Source organism: Copadichromis virginalis, linkage group LG22 (genome assembly GCF_057382275.1).
Source record: "Copadichromis virginalis isolate Kocher_CV1m ecotype Utaka linkage group LG22, C_Virginalis_male_GT1.1, whole genome shotgun sequence".
Lineage (NCBI taxonomy): Eukaryota > Metazoa > Chordata > Actinopteri > Cichliformes > Cichlidae > Copadichromis > Copadichromis virginalis.
The window spans coordinates 19,368,516-19,390,737 of NC_140638.1; the positions used below are offsets into that span (position 1 = coordinate 19,368,516).

At 43.2% G+C, this 22,222-nt stretch overlaps 1 protein-coding gene across 5 annotated transcripts in view; it reads right to left on the reverse strand.

Moving 5' to 3' along the window:
* The window catches only part of elmo1 (engulfment and cell motility 1 (ced-12 homolog, C. elegans)), a 105,675-nt gene that overhangs the window by 46,899 nt on the left and 36,554 nt on the right, over positions 1 to 22,222 (reverse strand). For 2 of the 5 annotated variants that reach the window (XM_085445137.1, XM_085445138.1), the window contains exons 2-11: positions 13,665 to 13,816; positions 7,735 to 7,775; positions 7,489 to 7,561; positions 7,343 to 7,393; positions 7,073 to 7,242; positions 3,683 to 3,718; positions 1,891 to 1,990; positions 1,237 to 1,388; positions 1,046 to 1,124; positions 26 to 67 (exon numbers count right to left, since the gene is read on the reverse strand). In XM_085445137.1, coding sequence (XP_085301263.1) covers positions 26 to 67; positions 1,046 to 1,124; positions 1,237 to 1,388; positions 1,891 to 1,990; positions 3,683 to 3,718; positions 7,073 to 7,242; positions 7,343 to 7,393; positions 7,489 to 7,561; positions 7,735 to 7,775; positions 13,665 to 13,742 — 822 coding nt within the window. In that variant the 5' untranslated portion in view covers positions 13,743 to 13,816. The remainder of the gene's footprint in view (positions 1 to 25; positions 68 to 1,045; positions 1,125 to 1,236; positions 1,389 to 1,890; positions 1,991 to 3,682; positions 3,719 to 7,072; positions 7,243 to 7,342; positions 7,394 to 7,488; positions 7,562 to 7,734; positions 7,776 to 13,664; positions 13,817 to 22,222) is intronic. The other 3 variants (XM_085445139.1, XM_085445141.1, XM_085445142.1) reach the window with 3 other exon arrangements.

Sequence of the window (22,222 nt, forward strand, 5' to 3'; positions counted from 1 at the left end):
GGGTGCTAATCAAGGGTGCACTTACTGTCAGGGGACAATTTAGGATGTCCACAATGTGCTCATCATACTACCATATCGTGTGCAGTGAAGAAACAAAGTCAGAGACAGAGAGACAGAGAGGGTGAGTGAGTGAGTGAATGTGGAGGAGAAAAAAAAAGTGTGAGAGGAGGTTAAAAAAAACATTTTCTGTCAGCCGAGCAGCCTGTGGCGAGAGGGGAGAAAGGGGGGTGGGGGGCAACAGAGTCAGCAGAACGGTGACAGTCTGGGGGTTTGTAATAATAGGTCTACTGATGGTCGAGTCCTTAACGCACGCACACAGACACACAAAACACTCTTGACCTTAGAGGAAAAACAAAACAAAAAGAGTGCAGCCAGCACCTCACATCTTCTGCATCACGCTGAAATAAACGATCAGGATTAGTGTTAGTTTGTGGTCCCACAGCCCCACGTTTTAAAAGCGGCCTGTTCGCAGAAATAACACAAACACGTAACCTGAGCTAAAAGAGAAACAGCTTGCTTGTCCCCTAAACAGAGTCTTATAAAACACAACATCTTCTCTGAGCAAGATCGGTGACAAAAAGTGTTAAATTGATAATAAACAGCCACACGCAGTCTGTTTTCAGCACTGCGGCGAAGCTCGTTTCGGTCTAGCGTGCCTTCAACTTTGTGCGCTGCGCAGGAGAAAGGCTCTGTGTTAGCATCATTCATTATTAATGTCAGAGCGCATCCCTGGACCCTATGATGCTGGGGCAAGGGATCATGTGATGAGCTACAGGGCAACGCGTGACATGTGTGAGAGAGCGTGTGTGTGTGCGGGAAAGACTGGAGAAATGGGAGCATGGTAGCACTTCTTTACACTCAGGTTTTATTTATTGCACTACACTGCAGATGTTTTATAGTTTCGTATACAGATGCACACCGGATGCATACAAAAGACACAGTTAGACACTGTTAGAGTTGAAAAATGCTGATGACTGCAACATGAAATGATGCACGATACAGTATATGCAGTGTATTTGTGTGTGTGCGTGCACCGCAGCCTCACCTGTCTCTTCTCCTCAGGAGCTTTGAGGAATAAAGCATTGATGACAGCTATAGTGTAGGTCTGAATGTCTTGATCAGTCCTGTGATTAAAACACAGTCCAAATAGGAGGTTAAAGGCATTTATCACTATGAAGCTTTTCAGAAACCAGCGAGCTCGATTAATGTTAAAAAAGAAGAATTTCGTTCACGTACCCCTGAAGATGCGGGATAAGCTGTCCAATGGTGATCTCTTGTGCCACCTTGTGGTAAAGATCCTGACTGTTGAGCACCATGGACTCCAGGATCGCCAGGGAGCGCTGCAGCACTGCCGTGTCCATGGCCGTCTTGTTCACGAAGCTGGCAATCTGAAAAAAACAGGGCAAAGCGTTTAGAGGATCTGTCGCAGACACGGTTAAATTTTGCACAGCAATTTTTGATTGAAAATTAAGGCAATAGGATCCTGGAAAAATAGGATGGAAAAGATTTCATAACTTTTAAAAGTTTAAATTCAAACTTAGGTACAAACTCTGCAAACATGTTTTACAAAAACACATTTCATAGAGGTCACAAAGGTAAAAAAAAAAAAAAAAAAATAGAAACACTTTGAGATGAGGGAAAAAATTAAACACACATCTCATAATGAGTATTTTTGCCTTTAATGTTTATGTCCTGAAAATCGAACCATTGCCAAACACTTTTATAGACATTGAGCTTCGGGACATTATCATAGGACAAGCTTCATTGCAGAGGCTGTAAATGTCATGATGTAAATGTTCGATCAAAGCTTTATTCAGCGAATAACAACAGCACTCTGAATGCCGTTAATAAATCAGGGCTGCCTTTAATGAAACGTTTTCTTGGTCTGACCTTCTTGATGAATGCCACAGAGAAAGTGTCCCAGGAGACGATGCTGTGGTCCATCAGCTCCACAAAGGCCGTCAAAGTGAAGGACAGCAAGTCTCCAAAACTAAAGGGCAGGACACACAGAGACACACGCAAACCATAGGACGCTTCTCTCTAGCAGATGGCTTGGAGCAGTGTATAATCTGCAAAGCCCTGATGGCTTGGACGGCAACAAGGGGCGAGCGGTAGGCAGAAACAGAGAAAATGGTGCATATGAAAATAAATTCAATGCCGCAACCAGGCTGGCTGAAGAAAGACAGAAGACAGGCGGAGGGGGAGAGAAGAATAAATGGGGACAGAGGCTTGAGATGCAGTGCAGACAAACTGGCCTTCGAGAAACAGCAGGGGCCATCAGAAAATCAGCAGGAGCCGGGCAGCACAGGGCGGCGTTCAATCAGGACCAGAAAGCTATGTTATAGAGTGAAGTCATGCAGTTACACAAATATCAAGAGAAATCAATCAGCTCTGCAAGAGTCACAGGGGGCCAAAGCAAGGACCACATTAAACAGCCTCCACTTCATATTTCTGCTGCATGAACTTAATGAGAAAAAAAAAAATCGCAAATGATGAAATATAGAAGCTTTTACTTCCTCATAAATCACAGCAGTAGGAGTTTCTGGAGTTTCATTACCTTTCTACTTAACTTTTACATGAGTTTTGGGATTTCTGGCCTTTTATTAGTTTCACCAGTAGCTTTTACAGTACTGACCTCTACTGCTTACAACTGGCATTGCTCAGGCAAATACTGTGACCTGGCCTAAACGTGTTGCTCATTGTTTATCTTACACTGATTTACTGTTAGGTGCTTTAGTAGATGCAACATGAAAATATAGCAAACACCTATGAGGCTATAGTCAAATACAATAAATGTTTGACTAAAAAATGTTGGCATCTTTCCTGAAACTTCTATCGAGAAGGAAAAAAAAGATACACTTTTTACAAAAGTGAAGATCGCCGTTTTAAACACAACAGAGTGGCATCGACCGTCAAATCAGCAAACCAGAAACCGAAGATAAAATGATAAGAAATGCTTTCAGCACACGGGTCAGTACTGCTGCATGGTACATGATTAGTAACAGTCATTAGTAACCCACAGCTGAAGAATGAAGAGGCCTTTGCAGATGGTACTGGGCATTTTGATGTAGTTACTGTAACTAGTAAATGCTTAATGAAATCGAGGAACACTGAAATTAGAGGATAGATTATTTAAGATAAAGAAAGAGAAGAAAATCTTATTTGACAGATGGATGATGATCCTAATGTGTGATGTCTTCATGTGTGATGTGCTATTGGCTAATAATGTAAAAGTAGCTGAAGTCTAATAGTGAGTGCAGAGACAATCCCCCTCACCCTGAGCACTATTTAGGAAAGAAGACCAAGATTTAATTCAATGTAAGCACCGACTAAAACTAATAAATTAGCTCCGCTGAACCCCAAATGGCCATAGCCATATCTGATCGGGTTTTTATAGATTTCTCACGGCATTACATTTTTAGAAATAAATCATGGCCTTCCAACAGTCTGAGGCAAAGACGTAAGAAGATTATTTTGCCCAAAACCACATGCAAAAAAAAATAAAAATTTAAGTGCAAAACTGATTTCAAAACAGAAGCCTGTAAATGGCTGTGTTAAACACATAATTATAGTAATTCCCCATAAGGCTTTGGGGCCAGAGTCTTCATCATGCAGACTCAGGCAGCAGGTTAGGAAGAGCACAGAGTCAATGACGTTACCCGGGGGGATGGGAGGGGCTTACCATGGCTTCATAATCTTTTGCAGTTTCTGATAGCGCCTGTAAAGAGAAACTTAGGTGTCACAGGTGGGAAACACACAACAAAACCTTAAAGTCTCAGCAGGGAGCAACACAAATCACAATCTTTTAACAATAAGCATCCCTCAAAGAGACCAGACTCTAAGGAGGTCCACTCTCATACACAGAAGAAGGATTCCTTACTGTGCAAATGTAAAACAAGTCTCAATATAAACAACTTTAATACACCGACTCAAAATAAACACTTTGGATCGCTAAGGTGCTCAAAGCATGCCAAGCAGAAACGGCTGACAAAGCGGCTTGCTGCAGACCTAATGTGCCACAGTGAGCATAACGAAACGGAGTTTTGCACATTTCAAAAAGCAGAGACCAACTTGTAAATATGTGACAGATGCAGTGGGAGAAATGCCTTACGCTAAACAAGCAAAAGGAAGCAACATCTGCAGAGAGTTAACTTTCCCTGAATAGATTCGAGATGACAGGTGCACTCATGAAGTTCAGCGATACTACCCATGTGTGCAAAAATCAGCTAATATGAATGAGGTTGTCTCCATGTGCACCTCTGTATTGCTTCAGAGATCTGGCAGTCTGCTTCCGACCACATGCATCTGGGCTCTGGGATTTCAGCATGGATCTCAAACTTCAGCTTCTGTGTCCAACTGATTCAACCTTTATGTCGTGGATCATCACTGCTAGGAAGATCCAGGTCTCAGACTAGACTAGCTGAATAGCTCAAAGACATTTGATAAGCATGCACTGAGACAGGAGGGCAAACATGGGTATGGAGTGAATTCACCATGAATTCATCTCTCAGGGTCAGACTGTTAATTTGGAGAAATCTGATAGAACAGGATTGGTCAGAACGGGACTTCCTGGAAGCGATCTACAAACAGCAGCAGCCCTGGAAACGAGGGCCAGGTCCAGAAAGAGACAACCTTCATGGGATTTAAACAAGGGACATTTTTTTCTGCTCTTAATGGGTGGAGTTGCAGAACTTCTTAATTTCACCTGATAAAATAAACAAAAAACTGTTTTAACAGTGGAGTTTGATTTCAGTATCAGTGTTCCTTTTACTCTGTAAATCCAGTTTTCAAAGGGATGACACTGCTAATAAGGTACAATTCAATGGAATAATGTTTAGAACAGGTTTTGTGAATTTAACAGCCAAGATTATGCTGGGAGCTAACAAGACAAAAACAGAAAAAACATGAATGACAATATCAAGGTGGCAGCATATGTTAAACCTGGTCAAAGAAGACCGAAGTTGATAGTAAGTCTGGCGGTGTTAATCAGTTTGAAGTTGCACTGTACATTCTGAACGTGTGTCAAACCACAGTATGAGTTGCTCCATGTTTTTGTCAGTAGAGGGCAATGTCTGCCTTAAACTTGGAGTTTAGCTGGGCAGCTGATCTACACATGAATATTGTGCAGCATCTTTGGCAGAAGCATCAGATCACAGAACTGCTCTGCCCTCATGAGTCTCGAGCACAGAGCCTCTTGAATAATTACAGTTCACCAAGTTGGTTGGCAGGCACACTAATGAGTGTGTGTGTGTGTGTGTGTGTGTGTGTGTGTGTGTGTGTGTGTGTGTGTGTGTGTGTGTGTGTGTGTGAGAGAGAGAGTGTGTGCATTAGCCTCTGATACCTATCTGCATGCCTGTTTCATAAGCTCCTTCTGTTGAGATGGAAATGCAGCAGAACCACTCGCCCTGCTCTCTTTTGCTTACACGCGCCGCTCAAACTCTCAAGCCCTGAATAGGATTTGATGGGAATTTAGATGAAAAACATATTTAATCAAAGGGCCAGGAGCAACAGGAGGAACCTCGGTGCTGCTGTGACAGCTCCTTGCATTAAGATCAAATATTTGCTAATTTGAACATCATATTCAAAAAGGAGAAGAGGCCTCACTGATTTCCTGTCAAGCTGTACCCACAAACACTAGATCACTGAGTGGTTTCTGCTAAGAAAAAGCCATTACATGTCTAACCAGAATTTGAACCTTCATTTAAAAGCAATCATGAGCGTGACAAGACGACACCCGCACAAAAAAACTGCAGTTCTTACTTTGGGTTTTCACTGCTCTTCTGTCGGGACACGCTGAATGTCGTGTGTTTATAACCACGCATTAGGTGCAAAACAACTCCTCGATCTATCGTTTCTCCCCCTGGAAAAAGAAGGGCTGGATAATGGGAATTGCACGAAGCAGAAAACGAGCACGTCTCGCACGGCTGGCCGCTCCTGCCCTCCCTGCCAGTTTGCACCGTCCATCTACTTCTGTGTGATTGCGTGCACGTTTTGCACTCATACTGTAATTCAACTCTTGGTTCTGGCGAGCTCTTTGCACTCCCCACAGCACGCCACTGGCACAAACCCCATCTCCCTCGCCCGCCCACTCCCCTCCCCTGGCATCACGGCTGAGAAGTTTCACCTCAGCGAAAAAAGTCCTCGCTTTAACCTTCAGTTGAGACGGTCTCCAGGGCACTACGCCTGCCCTCCACCCCCCACCTCAACACACACTGTGAGTTTTTGGATGTGCTGAACATGCAAAAGGCAGAGTATTTCCTCTCAGCTGTGTGCAATATCACTATCATGGTCACCAAAGATGAACAGGAGCTGCTGGGCACTGTGTGAACCTGTTCTTCTCTTTGCAGCACAGGGTAGCATTGTTGAACCCGAGGCAAAACTTATGCACAAGGTTAGGGTTTTCATTCAGCGCAAATGTACGACTGATTATTTCATGCAGTGCATATAATGACATTTGCTATATGACCTAATAACATCCGCACAACTCTGCAGCACGCTGAAATAAAAGCGTTCCACATCAAAGGCATCTTCACAAAGATGGCGATGACACGAGACACCAGTAAAATAAATCCAGCTTAACAGAGTGAACTGAGGAATGTCAGTGAATGAGCGGCCAGTCAGCTGCTGTAAATGCTTTGAACTTAACCGGTCAGACTGCACAGTGCAACTCCAAAGATCCCCTTTTATTCTCACTGAAATCGGAGATCCACCTGAATACCATCCAAACCTGCAGCCCTTTTAAATAACGCCGGGGTCTTGTTACAAATTTGTGGTTCGTTACATCAGGCCTGTGAAAAATAATGTCAGCGATATGTGAAATTAAATATGGTAAGATTTGAATTAGGTATCCCATCGAACTGGAGTCTGTGTTTGCTAGTTTTGATGGATCACATTCTTGAGTCAAAGTCTAATATTGCCACATAAATCCAAAATCCAGAGGAAAACATTGGAAGTGTGTACTCTTCCCTGCTCCCTATAACACACATGCACAAACAAAAAAGATGCTGCAGGGGAAAACGGTGCAAACAAGGCAAATCCAAACAGCAAAAGAAACAGTCTTCTTCTCACTTACTCAGTCCCACTTTCCACCATCTGAGTGAGCAGCGAGATACCGTCGAGGTTGATGAACTCCTGGGCAAAGGTGATATCCCGGGACGCGTTAGCCAGGTCCTTAAGAGCCTCCAGCTTGGCGTCCATGCTTGATGACTGGATCCGTTCATGAAGCTGCACTGCCGTCTGGTACTGGAGGGCAAAAGGGAAAAGGAAACAGGACGTGTCCCAGATTGTGAACGATTTCATACGTATTCACAGAATTTGCTTTTTCAAATGGCAAAACACTTACAGGAGAGGTGGTCAAACGAAGGATCGAGCCGTTCTTAATGTCGCTGCGATTCTGTGGAGGATTACAAGGACACAAGCAGAAGTTAGTGTGCACTTCAGGCCTTTATATCCCCCTCTTGGATACAGCAGCTTTGCAGATGAGCAAACCTTTTCTGTGATGTAGAAATTTGTCGCGTCAGCAATCTGCAGAGCAAAGTTTTCAGGGCTCCCCAGGGACCACCTAAAAGGCATTGGATAGAGACAAAATACACTGTGTACTTGGTTTAAAAGTGCATTAAAAACAGCAAATAGAATTCAAGTATGGGGGTAGGGGACAGTTAAATTCTAATCCAAAAGACATGAACTAGTGCATACATTAAAAAAAAAAAAAAAAAAAAGCAAATGAAGACTTACCCCTCGCATACTTCTTTAATGATGGCTGAGAGAGGCTTTTTCTGGGAATTAAAAAAAAAGGCAAAACTACATTTAGTTCACAGTCTAGTACTGAGTTCCTAAAACAACAGGCAATTCAGAGAGGGCTGCAATTATTTTATTTTGCGGGACTGGCACAATGAGAGGCTGTTCTTCAGGAGCCTGTATTTATCCAACTGCTGATGTGGGATCATCGACCATGGCTGCTGCACCGCTTCATTCATTATTAGTGATTCAGTGTTTCTACAGCGGTGCAGAGTACATCTTTTCAAGAACCACATTTACAATTTCACAGCTAAAAAATTGAATGACGATTCAATGAAATATACAGAAACCCCTCAGTTCCCCAGGAAGCCTAAAACAAGATACTGTCTAAAGTGAAACAAGTTTCTTAATCTAGATCTGGGGACATCTAATAACAGCCTTAGTATACCAGCAGTGAAAGATTTAGCATTACAAGTCAACTCATGTTGAGGCCAACCTTCCCCCCCGAGGGGCAAAGGTTACACTAAAACTTTGATGTTTTATGATGCTGACGTCAGCCTGCTTTCACAACAACACGCTGATGTCTAACCTTTGACCTATGATCTTGAAGCATTACAAACTAAAATGGAGTATTTTATTATCTTTAACCATATTATTGGATTAAAACTGGCTATAAAACTTGAGATTTTATGGTGTCATTGAAAAAATTAAATGTGTGTTGTACAGCTCTCTCCATGCCCTTTCATATGATATATTACTCAGTATGGTTTGTTAAAAAAGTTTTCAGTGTTAACTTTGACCTTGGGTGCTAGCTATAAAGTAGCAGAGCCAAATGCTCAGCTAACCTATGTACTCTGGTCCTCCAGGGCCTGGTATATTGTTGTGAAGTTTGAGAACAGACAAACAAACTGAGCCAATTACACAATGTTTACTCATTACGTAGTTGGGGCAGCACCTTTTTTAAATGACTTTGATCAACCAAAGATAATAAAAGTACAGAAAAACAATATCAGGTTCTGAATCAGGATACTTCATTTTCTGCTGGGCCAATTCTAACCACTCTTTTCTTTAAATTCTTCCCCCCCCAAACGCATGAAGATGGATTCGTTTGAGTATCTATATATCAAAATATACGAGCATATTGCATTATTGCTTTTCTGGGGATTAGCCCAGACAGTGAGAGAAGCTGCGGTGATGAAGACAGACAGACAAAAGATAACGATGGCAGGATGGTGGGCATATATGACAAGGAAAGAAAGGCAGAGTGGTGACAGAAAAAGAGGGTGGGCTGTTTGTGAACAAAAGGGAGAAGGGGAATAAACAAAAGCAGGAAAAAGTATGTGAAAAGAAAAAGTGTACGCATAAAAGGAGTTTGAGTCTTTTTTTTTCCTGCTCTCAGTGTACTTATAAAAAGCAATGCAGCTAATAACGAGGACAACAAACAGAGATGGACACAGAAAGATGAAAAATTAGGAGCATGCAAGATGTGTATGAGGAGGGAAGCGAGATAAATAAAAGCAGCGTGTGCACGAGAAATGCTAATCAGTGTTAACTTAATATCTGCTTGCTTGCCACTGCCATCATCCTCAGGCTCTGTGGGAGATACAGTATGCTGCTAGGCTACATGCATAATCTCTATACAAACTCACGCAAGCACAAACACTCATAAAAGTACTCGACGCTACAACCACGTTTCTAAAAGTTTTCAGCTATTTAAACCCCATATTTACCTTAACCCCCCCTTCACAAAAACAACATTTTAAATGTTGCATCAAAGACATTTTTAATCATTTTTGGGAAAAATAAATGCTCTTAGAATTTAGTGCCAGTTACATGTTTCAACCAGAGGCATGTTTTCCACTGTGTTGCATCACTTCTTTTAAAAAACACTCAGAAGGCACTTGGGAGATAAAAGGGACCGATGCTGTAGCTCTGAAAGTGAATATTTTCAGTGGTGACGCTGACAGACATGGATTGCAGAGAGTCCCTCTTTCATTACAGATCATGCTGCAGTAACACGAGCAGAATGTGGTTTGGCATTTCAGGAATAAGCAAACCCTTCCTAGAAAATGTTGCTCCAAAACCTGCATACGTGCAACGTTTGCATGTCGTCCAAGCCGCTGCGCGCTAAGGAGCCATCGTGGATGCTGGCTTGTTATTTTTCCCACGACAGCAACTGAAGCTCAGAGGATGGAGCATTCATGATTAAAAAAGAAAAAACAAATCTGATTTTGATTACTTCCTTGCTTACAGAGATTTCTTCAGCCTCTCAGAATCATTCGGTTTTTGCAGATGATGCAACTTTAGGATTAAAAACTTCATTGTTAAATTGCTGAATTATTTGGCAGCTCTTGACAGAGTAGTAAAACCCTTCCCATGTTAACTTCTCAGTGAATCATCCTCTCTGGTAAACTCTTTTTATACCCAGTCATGCTAATGTGAAATAAGAGAGAAACACAGAGATGCTTCCAGTGACCCTACTTTATATGTTGCCTATTATGTACCTATAAATACAAGCAGTTCTCCAAGCTTTAAACTGACTCTGTTTCCCCGTCTACCATTTCCCTGTCCAACCTCCCACTACATCTTCCTCTCCTTTACTATTACTTTCAACCCACACGAGCCACTTTGTTTAACTTACTGTAAGCCCAGTCGGGAGTACAGTTCAAGGGTAGCACCTACATAACCGGAATTCACTTTGTACAAAGGTGAAAAGCAAAGCTGTTCTCTATAACATCCTATACCACCCACTAGATTTTAGCTCCTGTTACACCACACAATAGTTTATCTAAGGAGTTATTCCACTTTAGCACATTTGGTGGTTATTCTTTTTTTTTTCCCCCCTCCGAGATCATTTATATGCAATAAAGCATGACCCGCTAGAACCTGCTAGCCATTTTTGCACATTCACTGAAGGTATTTAGTCTTATTTCACTCAAGGAAACAGTTTAATACATCCCTCTGGACTTTTCTTCTGTTAACCACTGTGCTTAGATGCGTGCACACAAGCACACACCAAAATATAAATAAATGCCTTTATTTTTAGTTTTCTATCTTTTAACCACAGCAGTGACACTAATATAAAACCAATTTTAGCACATTACCTAAAACTAAGTGGGCTGTTAGTCTTAGAGTTTGTTTCTTGCCCCTTTCCACCTGCAAACATTCCTCTCATCCCTCTACTCCACCAGAAACCCCACCACCCAATCCTCCCCCAGTTTCTCTATTGCCTTTCTGATAAACAAAAAGCAATTAAAAACACTTAAAAACAACTGTCTAAACTTGTAGCGATTCCCCCGCATTCCTACATAAAGGTTGGACTTCTGTGCCTGAAGATGTTTGGAGAGATACAGAAATCACAGAGACACACACCGAAGCAGATGTAGCCTAAACACACTCACGCGTGCACTGCAGAGGCGCATATACAAACAGACAGAAATAATAAAAATACACATATTTGTCGGCATGCACATGGATACAGGCACATGCATGCACACACACAGCAAATGAGCATGCACACGCATGAACAGTAACAACGATCCATGTTGCCACACAAACACACCCACGCACATTTTCACATAAGCAGAATTTTACCTGCGTAAACAAAATTTACACATACAAGTTTTCAGGCATGTACACACATATACACACACACTTTCTCTGGGTATCAAAACAGCTCGAGCTGCAGAAGCCCACTCCCCGTCGCATGAGTCAGACAGCCATATGCTGCTGCAGGGCCTATTGTACAGAGGAGATGCAGAGGGAGGAGGAAGAGGTGGGGGTTGATGGTGGAGGACAAGAGAGGAAGAGGCACAGCGCGCGCAAGTTTCGCAGTCACAACAAAACACGGGGAGGAGGAGTGCGAGGGGGGAGCGAACAAGAGCGAAAGCAAAGAAGGACAAAGAGGAGGAAGGCAACACAGAGGTGGAACAAGAGGAAGATGACAGGGAGAGATAAAAGGAGGAGGAGGAGGAGGAGAGGTGGCTTAAAGAAGTAAAGACAGACCTAAGCAAAGCTAAAGGCAATCTACTCAGACTGGAACAGCGCTGCTGATAAGGGGGGGGGGCATTTAATACAAAAACCACACCCCCTAAATCTCTACTTAAGTGTTTAAAGCACCAGAAGCACATGTACTTCACAGTTCAATACTTCATTCACTAGTTCATCCATTGAGAAGGGCAGTTGTGACTCCGGTTACCACGGTGACTCATAGCTTTTACAATCATTAGCCCATCTGTGAGTCACACAAACAACAAACAGGCCAATTTATAAAACTGTATGTGCAATCAAACAAAGTAACAGCAAAAATGTCCCCCCCACACACACACGGGGTAGTCGCTATTTGGGCTAATTATTTTATTAGCATGTAATCTAGCGCTGGATAGACCCCGACAATCTGCCGACATACGGCATGGCCATTATCTGTGGGCTCGTAATGGATGCGAGCTGCGTGCAGGCGAAAGCAGCTGCGACGCAAATCTACACAGAAGTGCAGTTTCAGTTTTAAAAAGCACACACCAGTGTTGTTAACTGTTGAGCATAAACGTAGCAACTGCATTATGTAAATCAGTGGAATATATAGCTATGCACTGATGAGGTTTCATAGCGCTTTAGCATTGCAGCTATTTAATGTTACAGTTTTTAAAAAACAAACGATAAAACCCTCCTTACAGTCGTGGAGCTCCACCAACCAATCAAGTTGCAGTTTAGATCTGTGTTTGTCCAGATGCATGCAATATATCAAGTGAAGACTTGGAAGAAATTTAATAGTGAAAACACTGCAGATTGAAGAAAGAGGAAGACCACAGAGGAGATTCATGGATGTAGCAAAAAAGTTCATACAGAGGCTGGAAGAAGAGGACACTAGGGGTAGGGTGAGATAGCGGAAGAGAGTGATGGTGAAAAGAAGAAACCGAAAGAAGGCGAAGAGGGTCGCAAGATCTCCTCACGCTACCGAGTTACAGTGCAATAATCGCCACAAACAGAACATTGTGATGCTGAACGTCTTGGATAATGGCCCAAACTGCGTGACATCACAATGATCCTTGACCACGACCATTACTTTAAGTGAACATTTGTGTCAGATGAAGCGAAACTCGCTCGAGGAGTTCCTCAGACATCACAGTCAAAAGAACAGGAGGTCACAGAGACCCTGACCTTTGACAGGCAAAGTTAATCCATTATTCCTTTGAGCTTTTGTCCAAACCTACTGAAATTTCCCTGAAGGTGTTCAAGAGATATCACATAATGCCTCTGACCACAGCTGTGACCATTATGTTTTACATTTTAAAAAACAGCATCACTAAGATTCATTGATATTGTAATGTGACAGATGCATAAAGCTTTAACTGAGTTTGTTTTCCATAGCAGACAATGTAAGAGTGAGAAGGTTGCTCACCTGTTTTGTACATGGTGTTGTGCTTTATACCAAATCTCACCTCCAGTCATATGAATACTTTTTGCTCTGACAGTGAGCTAAACAGCCCAGGTATTTACCCACAAACATCCATATTTTTTGTCACTTTTCTTAATGACAGAGCCAGCCTCTTTGCATTCAGTGAAATTTCTTTAAAGCTATGTCAAAGCTGTGACTAACTGTTAAACATCTTTAATCAAGGCCACATCCTTGAGGCTAATTAGTATAATTGATGGGAACAACGCAAAAGCTGCACCAAGCCCTGAGCACATCCGCCCAGCCGCTCCAGAGAGAGACACCTACAAACATCCAAGCGATTTCATTATATACACAGCAACGGATTACTGCGCAATAATGTGTTCATACAAAACACGCACTGTGATTATGGTTTTTAAATCTGCACGGTGAGCGTCACAGACCCCAAACATTTTTTACTGGTTGTGCTGGATTTAAAGGACAGTAATGTCTGCAGGTGAGATGACGGTGTCTTTTGTTGCACTGAGGCACATACCTGGTCTATCTCCATGAGCTTGGGGAATGCCCCCGGCCACTCAATGGCCACCTTGACAATATCTGCCGGCGGCGGCATGGCTCCCAGGGTGGGGGTGAGAGCCTCACTGCCTCACACCTCTGTCAGTACTGCTGAAGATGGTTCATCCAAACCTGTAGGGTAGAGTGAAGGGGAACAAAAAGAAGCAGAAAATGAGGCACATTAGTCACTGATGTTTGCTTGTGTTAGAGTTGTTGAAATTCAAAGACTATTTTAAGGCCAACAAGGACAGCGCTGAAAAATAAGACACAGCGCTCTGGGGGTGGGGGTGAGCGCAAGCAAATGAAACTCATCTTCAGGAGAAGCTAGTGAACTGCTAAAACCAATAAGATCACTTTCGTATAGCATTTAAATTTTTAGAGGAAGTTAGTCAACTGACCTACTTACATCAATTTACTATAATTTGTGCACCCACAAGAAAGTAAACACTCTGGCTCTTTTTATTTCGTACCAAGAAATCATCTCAGGTAAGGCTGGCCAACAACAGTGGGGGGTTTAGCATCAGTACCAGTTTAAAAACCACAAATACACTGCATGCTGTTCATTAGCCCACAGCTAGGACAGGCTCTTCAGTTAAGAACTATGCTCTGCATGCTTATTCCTGCAAATACTGGCACTGAAAGTCATACGTGAATGCAGTTAAACTTCTATCGCTTATGCAAACTAAGGCAGGCAGACTTTTTATTTGTCCTCTGAAATCAATTTTTCCAGGGGTAGACTAATTTAAAGTTGGAGTGTGGTACATTTACATATAAATAACCATCCAATAAATTCGAGCCCTTGCCAAACAAGCTCATACAATGCTGATTAAGCCTATCACAGCCACGTAAATCTCTCTGTATTTTGCAAAACGGGAGTTTTAAATGTGGTTACTGCAGTTACTTTCTGTACAAGAATTCAGAAGGACGTTAGAGCAACTAAGTGCATTTACTCCCACTGCCAAAAGGGAAGACAAAAAGTCCACACATCTGGATATATTCAAATTGTTCACTGGTGTTCGAGTCAAAATTCAACTGCTACTCTTGGTTCTATTCTCAATTCAGACATTTTTGTCCAGCAGAAAAACCATAAACCACTCAGCAGCATCTTCCTGTGACTCAAGCAGTGGAACAGTTCAGTTTGAAAGTCCCTTTGGACATTTTCACATAATAGTTCCTGTTGCTTTGGAGAGAGGATGCAACTGCCACATTAAACCACATTAGCATGAACATAAGAGTCAAAAGCAAGCGGTTAAACACGTTAGTAGCGCAGAGCTTCTTCCACAGCCCTGTGCAGTAGCACTTGCTTCAAGGGGTATCCCTTCAATTTAGCATATAAAAGGTCAGTTTACTCATCATGGGGCGCATAAAACAACCTTAAAAAGATCTGAGCAATGTCTTCTGTTATTCTGAGTGAGCTCTGTCAAGTCTGAGTAAACTACTTAAGTGACATGACCCAGATATCTTAGCTTGGATGGATAAAAAGACTTGATTAGCTGCAGATTAAAAAAAGCTAAAACAAAAAAAAGTTGATCTGCAAAAGGAAAGCAGAAAAACGATGAAGCACAGATTAAAGAAGATGGATGTTAGTACTTGGCTTGGGGATGGGTCACAACGTAACTGAATTTAACAATTATACCTTGAATCTGTACAAGCAACCATGTGAACTCTTGTTCATAAACAAAGCAAAGGCAAAAGACGTCAACACTCGCTCCACTTTCATGCAATTACCCCTACGCTAACACTGAACCTGTAATCCTCCTCCCTGACCCCTCCTCACAGCCCTTCAGGGCACCAAAAACGGCATGATATCTCACATAGGAGACGACAGCCAGATCGACCTGAAAGGCTGTGGATAAGCCAGTTTGTGCTTCCACAGCTTAAAGAAAGGCAAATCAGAGTCACCCGGAACCGTGCGGGGAGAGCTGAGCAAAACCACTTCTGTGTCCTTGCAGGGGGTCTAATGAAACCCGCCAGTGGACGAGTATCGAGTGGAAAATGTAGCATAGAAATCCGCATAATCAACTGAGGAAGGCATCAATAATTTACCTTCTCAGCTTGTCTAAAAAAACTCAGATAATCCTAGTTCCTGGTGAAGAAGTCTGATTACATATTTAATTTGAAAATGCATATTGTATAATGGCTGGCTCAGACTAATTCCTGGGAGAAAACTGCTGAGCGGAATATGGTGTTATTATAGTGTTAATACACATGGCAAAAGCACTTGTGGATGGATGACTGGAGACGTGTTTACAAACACTGACCACATGTAATCTATGCACGTGTGCATTTAAAGAGAGTGTGTTAATTTAAGGACACCGGCCTGGCGTTGTGTGTGATTCACCCCATAATAATCCACATAGCCTTTATTCAAGGGCCCGTTGCCATGGCAGCTGCTGCATCAATAGCTTGAGATGTGGATGCATTTTCTTTCCAAACTGCATGCCCATACTCAAGTCACGTTTGTCACAACTTCACAAAAATGAGTCACTCCAGCCCTCTGCGTTGAACGAGCGTGCCTGCTGAAGATTAGAACGGTTTCTTAATGCATGTTAAATACTTTCTGATACACTTTGCCTTCAGTGATGTTCAGTAAATTAGTGTTTTGCTCCGCTTTCCAGCTCTGTAACCTTACGCAGAAAAGATAATGCCACAAAAGATGAGGAAAAACAAAATGGAAAGACAACACTGAAAGAGATCTATGTAAACATCTGGATAAACTGAATTCTTGAATCCTGCTTTTCTATTTGTTCACAAAAATGTGCCTTTTAAGAAAAGAAGAAGAAAAAATTAATTTCAGGCTCATCCTGTTTTTTCCATGTTAAAAATACATGTCCCAAATACAGGAGCCTTACTGTACTAACACATGTATGATTCATTCAGTTGCATTACACAAAGAAACTCGCATTAGTCATCTATGTACAGATAATCATCCCTCTCAAAACTGACCCGAAGTCACAGAGAGACAGAAAATGAAAGCTAGAAACCTGCTGTTCTTGAGACTGCCGTCAACATTTTTAGCCCTGATATTCCAGTGATTTTAATGTTAGTCCACTGTTTAATTTGTCAGTTTCCTCAGGTTAAAATATCACAGCAACGTTTAAGCGAAATATCTCAACAGCTGTTGGATGAAGAGCCATAACATTAGCTAAAGCTTGTACATTCACATGCTCTTCAGATGCTCCCATTTCCAAAGTTTTCCTGATTATTCCAGCACACATACAACACAGTGCATTAAAGACCCTCATGAGATGAAGGGTACATGCTAAACTTTATCCTTTAAGGTTAACACACCATCACAGTGAATCTAAGACTTTAAGTTGACACTGTTTTCTGCACCAACATGTTAGCATTATCTAAATATCAGGGACCCCCAACAGAACCCAGTTGGGGTTTTTTAGGTTCTAAGCCTATATTAACTATTTGATGATATTCGATGGTACTGGCATTTATAACATCTAATAAATGAAATGTGAATAATGAATTGGATAACCATAAAAAAAATGGATGGCTGGATACCAGAGTGCAATGTTGGGTTTTTAAATAATTTCTCTAATCAACAATCCCCTTTTTGTCTTTTAAAAACACTCACAAAAAGTAAATAAGTAAAGCAGTTTATTTGAATGTAATTGTTTCGTATTGCTTTAACTAAACCTACCAGTGCAATTTCTGGGACTTCCAGTTGTAACTAAAGGCAAACAATAAAGTCCACTGGGACATATTTCTGTTGATGTTATCACAGACATAACAGGATCTGATGAGTAACATGAAACTGGAGTGCATAAATGCCAAAGATAGCTACTGTGATATGTTTGCACCAAGACTTAGGCTCAGTTCACCGAGTACCCTGCTGTGATAACACAAAGAAATAACCAAAAATTACAGGAAGATCCATTAAGTGAAGAATTCGAGAGACTTGTTTGTACCTTAAGTCAGAGCACAAGCTCATTCTCCTGACACAGGATTTGGTTTTCCAATAAGGATGAGAAGTGTGTGCGTGTTTGTGCGTTTGTATCTGTATGTGTGTGTTCCCAGCACCTTGTCATCATCTTCCAAGAACTTCAGATGACTCAAAGATGGACTGCCTTGAGGCATATTGATTGGAAATACACACATGTGCACGTACCAGGCCACACACACGCACACATTATCTAAAGCTTCAATTTAATTGAGAAACACAACGTTTCAACACACATAGCACACCAGAGCTACAAGTGGTCCAGGACTCATTCGATCAACATGTTTTTCTAGCGATCGACACGCCGCGCTCCTGCAAACAGCTTCTTAGAAACAAGCTTTTCACACCAGGATTATGTCTGGCGTCCGTATACGTTTGCCTTCATATCTACAAAAGATCATGATTTACATGAGCCATGTGGTCTGTGTATCAATTCCCTTATCTGTCACTTTGGCATCTCGCTGCAGCCTCTTTACACTGTAAATGGAACCTTGTTATCGCGCTAGCTGCTGTCACAGCTCATCATGTCAGAGCAGGTGATTTGCTGCAACCTGGTTTAGCTGAGTTTGAGTGACTGAGTGTGTTTATTTTACACTCTGCTAGAGGGTTAAGCAGGCCAGCGGGATAAAGAGCTCATTCCATCTTTTTTTATCTTCTGGATCTGACCCCGCTTCTTTTCTCTTCTCTGCTTTTCTACCGCATCTGATGTTTTATTGCTTTCATCGACCTCTTTTTCCACTCCGTGCTCTGCTTCTCTCTCCAGAAACATATTATTTTGCAGAATTTGACCCAAATAATACATATACACTCACCGGCCACTTTATTAGGTACATATATTCAACCGCTTGTTAATGCAAATATCTGATCGTCCAATCAAATGGCAGCAACTCAATGGATTCAGGCATGTAGACGTGGTCAAGGCGAATAAGAATGGGGAAGCAGGGTGATCTAAGTGCCTTTGAATGTGGCATGGTTGTTGATGCCAGACAGGGTGGTCTGAGTTTTTCAGAAACTGCTCATCTACTGGAATGTTCCCTCATAACCAACTCGTGGGTTTACAGAGAATGGTACAAAAACTGAACATATCAGAATCAGAATCAGAAAGGGTTTTATTGCCAAATGTTGAGCAGGTTTACAACATTAGGAAATTGCTGCGGTGCTTCAGTGCAAACATGCTGTCATAAATTGCGCTTAAATAGACATGAAAAAATAAAAGTAAGAATAAGAATTAAAAGTGCTACGTAGAAAGATATATACATGAGTGCAGGTGGTGATCAGTGCCAAACATGGAATGATACAGTGAACACAGCATAGGGTCATGAGTTAGTGGTGGGAACAGTCGTACGTTTATTGTTCATGTGTCCAACAGCAGAGGGGAAGAAACTGTTCTTATGGCGAGAGGTTCTGGTGCACTTTACAGGAAGGGCCAGAGTCGTCTCTATTTTTTGAGGCGACTGAGGTCCTTCAACATCTGCCAGAAAATGCTGAGGATTTTCTATGAGTCTGTTGTGGCCAGTGCGATCCTCTATGCTGTTGCATGCTGGGGGAGCAGGCTGAGAGTCGCAGATGCCAACAGACTTAATAAACTGATCCGTAAGGCCAGCAATGTTGTGGGGATGGAGCTGGACTCCCTCAAGGTGGTGTCGGAGAGGCGGATGCTGTCCAAGATAAAGACAATGTTGGATAACACCTCCCACCCACTCCATGACATGTTGGTCAGTCACAGGAGCTCGTTCAGTGAGAGACTGAGATTACCGAAAAGCACCACTGAACGACACAGGAAATCATTCCTGCCTGTGGCCATCTCCCTGTACAACGCATCCACTTAACACACTGTTTGCTGCTACAGCTACACATGTTTCTTTTCCAACTATTTATTTATAAGTGACTTATGTATGTATGTATGTATGTATATATATGTATATATTGTACTATTCTTAGTTAGCGTATTGTCTGTCTTGTCTTAATGTTGGTTTAAAATGGAGCACTGTAACAAAAAATAATTTCCCCCAGGGATCAATAAAGTATTCTGATTCTGATGATTCTGATTCTGAATGGACCGGAGCCTCCTGCCTGAGGGGAGCAGGTCAAACAGACTGTGTCCAGGGTGAGAAGGGTCAGCTGAGATCCGAGCTGCACGCCCCAGTGTCCTGGAGGTGTACAGGTCCTGCAGAGATGGGAGTCTACAGCCAATCACCTTCTCAGCAGAGCGCACAACACGCTGCAGTCTCTGTTTGTCCCTGATAGTGGCTCCAGCGTACCACACGGTGATGGAGGAGGTGAGGATGGACTCGATGATTGCGGTGTAGAATTGCATCATCGTCCGTGTTGGCAGGTTGAATTTCTTCAGCTGCCTCAGGAAGTACATCCTCTGCTGGGCTTTCTTAATGACGGAGGTGATGGTGGGCTCCCACTTCAGGTCCTGAGTGATGGTGGTACCCAGGAAGCGGAATGAGTCCACAGAGGTGATGGGGGTGTCAGTCAGGATGATGGGGGGGAGTGGGGCTGTGTGCTTCCTGAAGTCCACAATAATCTCCACTGTCTTCTGGGCATTCAGCACCAGGTTGTTGTGGCTGCACCAGGACACCAGACGTTCAACCTCCCACCTGTAGGCAGACTCATCCCCGTCCGAGATGAGCCCAATAACGGTGGTGTCATCTGCAAACTTGATTAGCTTGACAGACTGGTGGGTGGAGGTGCAGCAGTTGGTGTACAGGGAGAAGAGCAGAGGAGAAAGAACACAGCCCTGAGGGGACCCGGTGCTGATGGTCCGAGAGTCCGAGACATTCTTTCCCAGCCTCACGTGCTGCTTCCTGTCCGTCAGGAAGTCGGTGATCCACCGGCAGATGGGATCAGGCACATTCATCTGGGAAAGCTTGCCTCGGAGATGGTCTGGAAGGATGGTGTTGAAGGCAGAGCTGAAGTCCACAAACAGGATCCTGGCGTAGGTTCCTGGGGAGTCCAGATGCTGCAGGATGAAGTGTAGAGCCATGTTGATGGCGTCGTCTACAGACCTGTTGGCTCTGTATGCAAACTGCAGGGGGCCCAGGAGGGGGGCCGTGAGGGTCTTGAGATGGGAGAGAACCAGGCGCTCAAAAGACTTCATGACCACAGATGTCGGAGCCACGGGTCTGTAGTCATTTAGTCCAGTGATCCTAGGTTTCTTGGGGACAGGGATTATGGTAGAGGACTTGAAGCAGGCAGGCACATGACATGCCTGCAGTGAGGAGTTGAAAATGCCAGAAAACACTGGGGCCAGCTCGTTTGCACAGTGTCTGAGGGTGGCAGGAGACACGCCGTCTGGGCCGGGAGCTTTCCGAGCATTCACTCTTAAACTGCTTCCTCACACCTGCTTCATGAATATGAAGAGTTGTGGTGGGAGGAGGTGGTGTGAAATCCTCTTTTGTGTGGGGTGAGGAGGGGGGTGTTGTAGGTGAACAGTTTGAAGGTGGTGATGGCTCTATGGAGGGGGGAGAGGTGGGGGAATTAGTGTCTAAAGTGCCTCTATTGTTGGGGCCGTTGGAGGTGTGAAGGCTGCCTGATGGCTCGTCAAAACGGCAGTAAAAGTCGTTAAGGGTGTTGGCTAAGAGCAAGTCATCAGTGGAGTGGGGGGTTTTAGGCTTGTAGTTTGTGATATTCCTAAAACCTTTCCACACAGAGGCCGAGTCATTCTCTGAGATCTGCTGCTGCATCTTCTCAGAGTGCTGATGTTTAGCAACGTCCACTTCTTTAGTGAACCTGTACTTGGCCTCTCTGTAGCAGTCCCTGTCTCCGCTTCTGAACGCCTTTCTCTTTTCCAACCACAGCTTTTTGAGTTTGGGAGTAAACCAGGGTTTGTCATTGTTATAACTCACCCTGGTGCGTGATGGCACAATGCTGTCCTCACAGAAGTGGATATAGGAGGTGACAGTGTCCGTAAACTCGTCCAAGCTGTTAGAAGCAGCCTTCATTGTGTCCCAGTCTGTAGACTCCAAACACGTGCGAAGCTCCTCCACAGCCTCGTTGCTCCACAGTTTTTTTGTCCTCACGACAGGTTTGGAGAGCTTCAGCCTCTGTCTGTACGCGGGGATTAGGTGGATCATGACGTGGTCAGAAAGTCCGAGTGAAGCGCGGGGCACCGCGCGATAGGCCCCGCTGATCGTGCTGTAGCAGTGGTCTAATGTCCTCTCCTCTCTGGTCGGGCATTTAATATACTGCTTAATATACTGCTTATATTTCGGAAGCTCATGGCTCAGATTGGCTTTGTTATCTACTGAGCCGCAGTTTTCTGGATAGTTGCTGCCAAAGGAGAGTGGCCAGACATCTTTGAGCTACAGTTGCTCAAATAACCACTGAAGGTATGCAGAAGAGCATCTCTGAACGCACAACGTCAAATCTTGAAGCAGACGGGCTGCAGGACAGAAACCACACCGGGTGCCCCTGCTGTCAGCTGAGAGCAGTGTTTAAGAACAAAGAAAAACTGGGAAATTTGCACAAGCTCATCAAAATTGGACAACAGAAGATGAAAAAAAATATACTGACCGGTCTGAGTCTGGGTTTCTGTCACAACATTCAGAATGTAGGGTCAGAATTTGACATGGTAC